This window comes from Leuciscus leuciscus (assembly GCF_965113295.1).
Source record: "Leuciscus leuciscus genome assembly, chromosome: 7".
NCBI classification, from domain to species: Eukaryota; Metazoa; Chordata; class Actinopteri; order Cypriniformes; family Leuciscidae; genus Leuciscus; species Leuciscus leuciscus.
This window is the reverse complement of record NC_138731.1, coordinates 23,153,928-23,157,615: the sequence shown is the minus strand read 5'-3', so window position 1 is coordinate 23,157,615 and position 3,688 is coordinate 23,153,928. Positions and strand designations below refer to the sequence as shown.

The following is a 3,688-nucleotide window of genomic DNA, read 5'->3' as shown; positions in this document are numbered from 1 at the left end:
ACCAATTTCTATACTTGAAAGAGATAAGCACATGATCTTTTATTTATCTTTTTATGATCTATAATATACAGTGTTGGGAAAGTTCACTTTCTACATATTTCAAAGTTCAGTTCACAATTTTTAAAATGAACTAGTTCAGTTCATAGTTCATACTTCAAAATTTTGAACTAAGTTCACAATTCCAAAAATGAACTACTCCATAGTTCTTTTTTTCCATGTTGCTACGAGCTATTATTTTTCAAAATTATGGCCACAGCCCATATAGAACCACAGACAACAATTATTTGATCAGTTTTAACATGAGGAAAAACGTGCTGCTTGAATGGTCTTTTTTAATGAGGAATTATTAAAAGAAAAACAGGACAGTAGTCCTCTTAAGGTGCAAATGTTTTTTCAATTTTAATAATTTTCCATTTCAGTACATAGGCCTACTAAAAAGGAATATTGGAATCCTGGAAAAATATACCAGGCAGATTCAACAAGTGCGGATTTTCTTTTCCTTTCAAAGTTTGCACAGAAATGTAAGATTGTCCCATCCTCACCGACCTTGTCATAAAACTTGTTTAAATGATCATACGACGCCTCCTTGCTGCTTTGTCGCCCCCATGCTGCTTTTTGTTTTGATCACACATGCGGCGGTGCGACATTGGTGGCTGGTGTTGCCAGATTGGGTGTTTTTTCCGCTACATATTAAGGTTTTCGCCTGGAAGGTGAGAGAGAAACCTGAAAGTGAGAGAGCGTGCCGTTCACAGACACCAGAATGAACGGGTTCACAGTAACGTTCATCAGGCAGTATTACGGTACGTTCAGTTCACGTTCGCCAAAATATGAACGAGTTCATGAAATATGGTTCAGGCACAACAGTATATACACACACAAATTGGTTGATTGATGCGATTGTGATTCCTATTCATTACAGCAACAGGCCAATTTAGCAAACGCGTGTCAAATATTTATGAAATATAACATGTCAGACAGATTTTGATCACTGAATGGTTGTGATGGGTCACAGGATGTTTAGAAGTTGTGAAGAGTTTGACAATTTCACTGAGAATCAACTCATCAGTTTTGATCAACAAGCCATGTGCATTTAGTTATTGTGCAATTTGTAGACAATTGTACACTTACTCTTTTGCACACATGCCAAAACACATGCAGTTTGCTTAAATAAATAAGTAATCCAAGTCTGATGTGAATAAGAAACTAATTGTTCAGAGATCTTGAGCCAAAACGATTGAGGATTTTTTAAAAACTTGAATAGAAAGAGCTGCCCTGCCCTGCTGAGCTCTGCTGACGTCATGACCCCGCCTTGTTTGAATATAAAGGGGCGTGTCAGACTTTACGGAGGACTATTTAAATGCTGCTGCAGGAGGTCCGTTGACTGAAGTGTGTGGAGAGACTTTTGCGCGGTTTTTGCGCTCACCTTTTTTTAACAACATGGACTTTTACGATGTAAGTTGTTTTAAGACAAACGTAGAACGCTCTGTAGTCTGATATTTAATTAAATACTTAATAACAAGGCTTTGTCAGTTGTTTATGTTCATCATGTCTTGTAACCTGCACTTTGCTTGTCACGTTTTACTATTCAGGTTTTGTGTGGTTTTAAAGCAACTTTTTTTTATTTTTTTATTTTTAAGTTTACAAAATAAATCATGTTTTTATATAGCCTATATATATTTTCATTGCTACTTTTAATGTCAACAGCATGTGAAATTAATAAATCTACTGTTATTTTCTGCAGCACATCATTTTAGACAACAGTACAGACTCCGGGTCTGGGGATTTTGATGATTATGAACTTTGTGACCTTACGGACAACAATGACTTCCCAAAGATCTTCCTCCCTACTGTATATGGGATTATATTTGTCTTGGGAATCATTGGCAATGGACTTGTGGTGCTTGTGATGGGCTTCCAGAAGAAGTCGAAGAACATGACAGACAAGTACAGATTGCACCTCTCCATCGCCGACCTCCTGTTTGTCCTCACTCTGCCCTTTTGGGCTGTGGATGCGGCCAGCGGGTGGCATTTTGGGAGATTTCTGTGCGTCACAGTCAACATGATCTACACTCTGAATTTGTACAGCAGCGTGCTGATCCTGGCCTTCATCAGTCTGGATAGATATCTGGCAGTTGTCCGTGCCACAAACAGCCATGTCGTCAGGAAGCTCCTTGCAGAAAAGGTGATCTACCTCGGAGTTTGGCTCCCGGCGACCCTGCTCACCGTGCCCGATCTGGTCTTCGCCAAAGTCCACAAAGCGGGCATGAATACGATCTGCCAGCTCACCTACCCACAGCAGGGGAACATGGTGTGGAAAGCTTATTTCCGCTTCCAGCACATCATCTTTGGCTTTCTGCTGCCTGGTCTGATCATTCTGACCTGTTACTGTATCATCATCTCGAAACTGTCTAAGAACTCCAAGGGTCAGGCCCTGAAGAGGAAGGCGCTGAAGACGACCGTCATCCTAATCCTCTGCTTCTTCATCTGCTGGTTGCCTTACTGTGCCGGGATCCTGGTGGACACTCTGGCGACGCTGAACGTCATATCTCACAGCTGTTTCCTGGAACAGGGTCTGGAGAAATGGATCTTCTTTACTGAGGCACTGGCGTACTTCCACTGCTGTCTGAACCCCATCCTTTATGCTTTCCTGGGAGTCAGGTTCAGTAAATCTGCCCGTAACGCTCTGAGCATCAGCAGTAGATCGAGTCACAAGATGTTGACCAAGAAAAGAGGCCATATCTCATCAGTATCTACTGAGTCCGAGTCATCCAGTGTGCTGTCCAGTTAATGGACACTTTTGTACATAAAACTTTCTGACATGGATGACTAAGCTTTCTTTTTTTTCTTTTTAAAAAAGGATTTTACTACACTTTTTTTTGTACATTGTAAATTCTTATTGTGTTGATAATTGTTATTTTGTACGACATTTTCTGGTGTTTTTATTCAGCTACTTAAATTAATATTTTTTAAATGTTAGTACTTTTTATTGCAGGGCCTAAAGGCAGAGCCTTGACAAAGTCTGTATGCTTGCAGAAGATCTTATCAGGAAATGTTGCATAATCTTTGGTCTGATTCTGAATGCGTAATGTAAATTATTTGTACATAGTTCATTGTTTGCCTGTGTGTGTGTGCTGTGCACTTAGCTTTGCCTATTTTCCCTATAAGCTTTCTGATATTTATTAAAATGGTAGCTCACACTGTAATTTTTTTTTTTAAAGTGTTGTAGAGTTGTAATTTAATCATGTCACAATTGTTGCATGTTGTCTTCTATTTCATAATAAAACATAAAAATCACCACTTTTAATGAGGTCTGACAGAGTGTCGTCTTGCATCTCTCAAGTGGCCATATACACACACACACCCACACCCACACCTCCACCCCCAATCTCTCTGTGGGGGTGGGGTAGAGCTGAAGGTCTGTCAAGTTACCAAAACAAAAGCTCCACCTGATCTCCTGCTGAACAGAATGGCTGAGGAGAGGGTCTGTAATTTTAAGAACATCTGTGTTCTTTAGCGTTTTAAGCAACTGCTGATACAAGACACCCATCAACCAACAAAGGGACAGAATTGGCTTTCCCTTGGGATTTCTTGTTGTATCAGATAACAAGCTAAAGAAGTTAATAAGGTAGTTTGAAGATGTAAAGAGTGAAATTATAAAATCTGCAGAATGCAGATTTTAATGTGTTTT

At 39.7% G+C, this 3,688-nt stretch overlaps 1 protein-coding gene across 1 annotated transcript; it reads left to right on the top strand.

Annotated features, from left to right (window-relative positions):
* The first annotated feature begins 1,313 nt into the window (after positions 1-1,313).
* cxcr4b (chemokine (C-X-C motif), receptor 4b) lies at positions 1,314-3,304 on the top strand. Its single transcript, XM_082175686.1, has 2 exons — positions 1,314-1,452; positions 1,742-3,304. The coding sequence occupies exons 1-2, from the start codon at positions 1,438-1,440 to the stop codon at positions 2,786-2,788; spliced, it is 1,062 nt and encodes a 353-aa protein (XP_082031812.1). The 5' UTR covers positions 1,314-1,437; the 3' UTR covers positions 2,789-3,304.
* Positions 3,305-3,688: the final 384 nt, after the last annotated feature.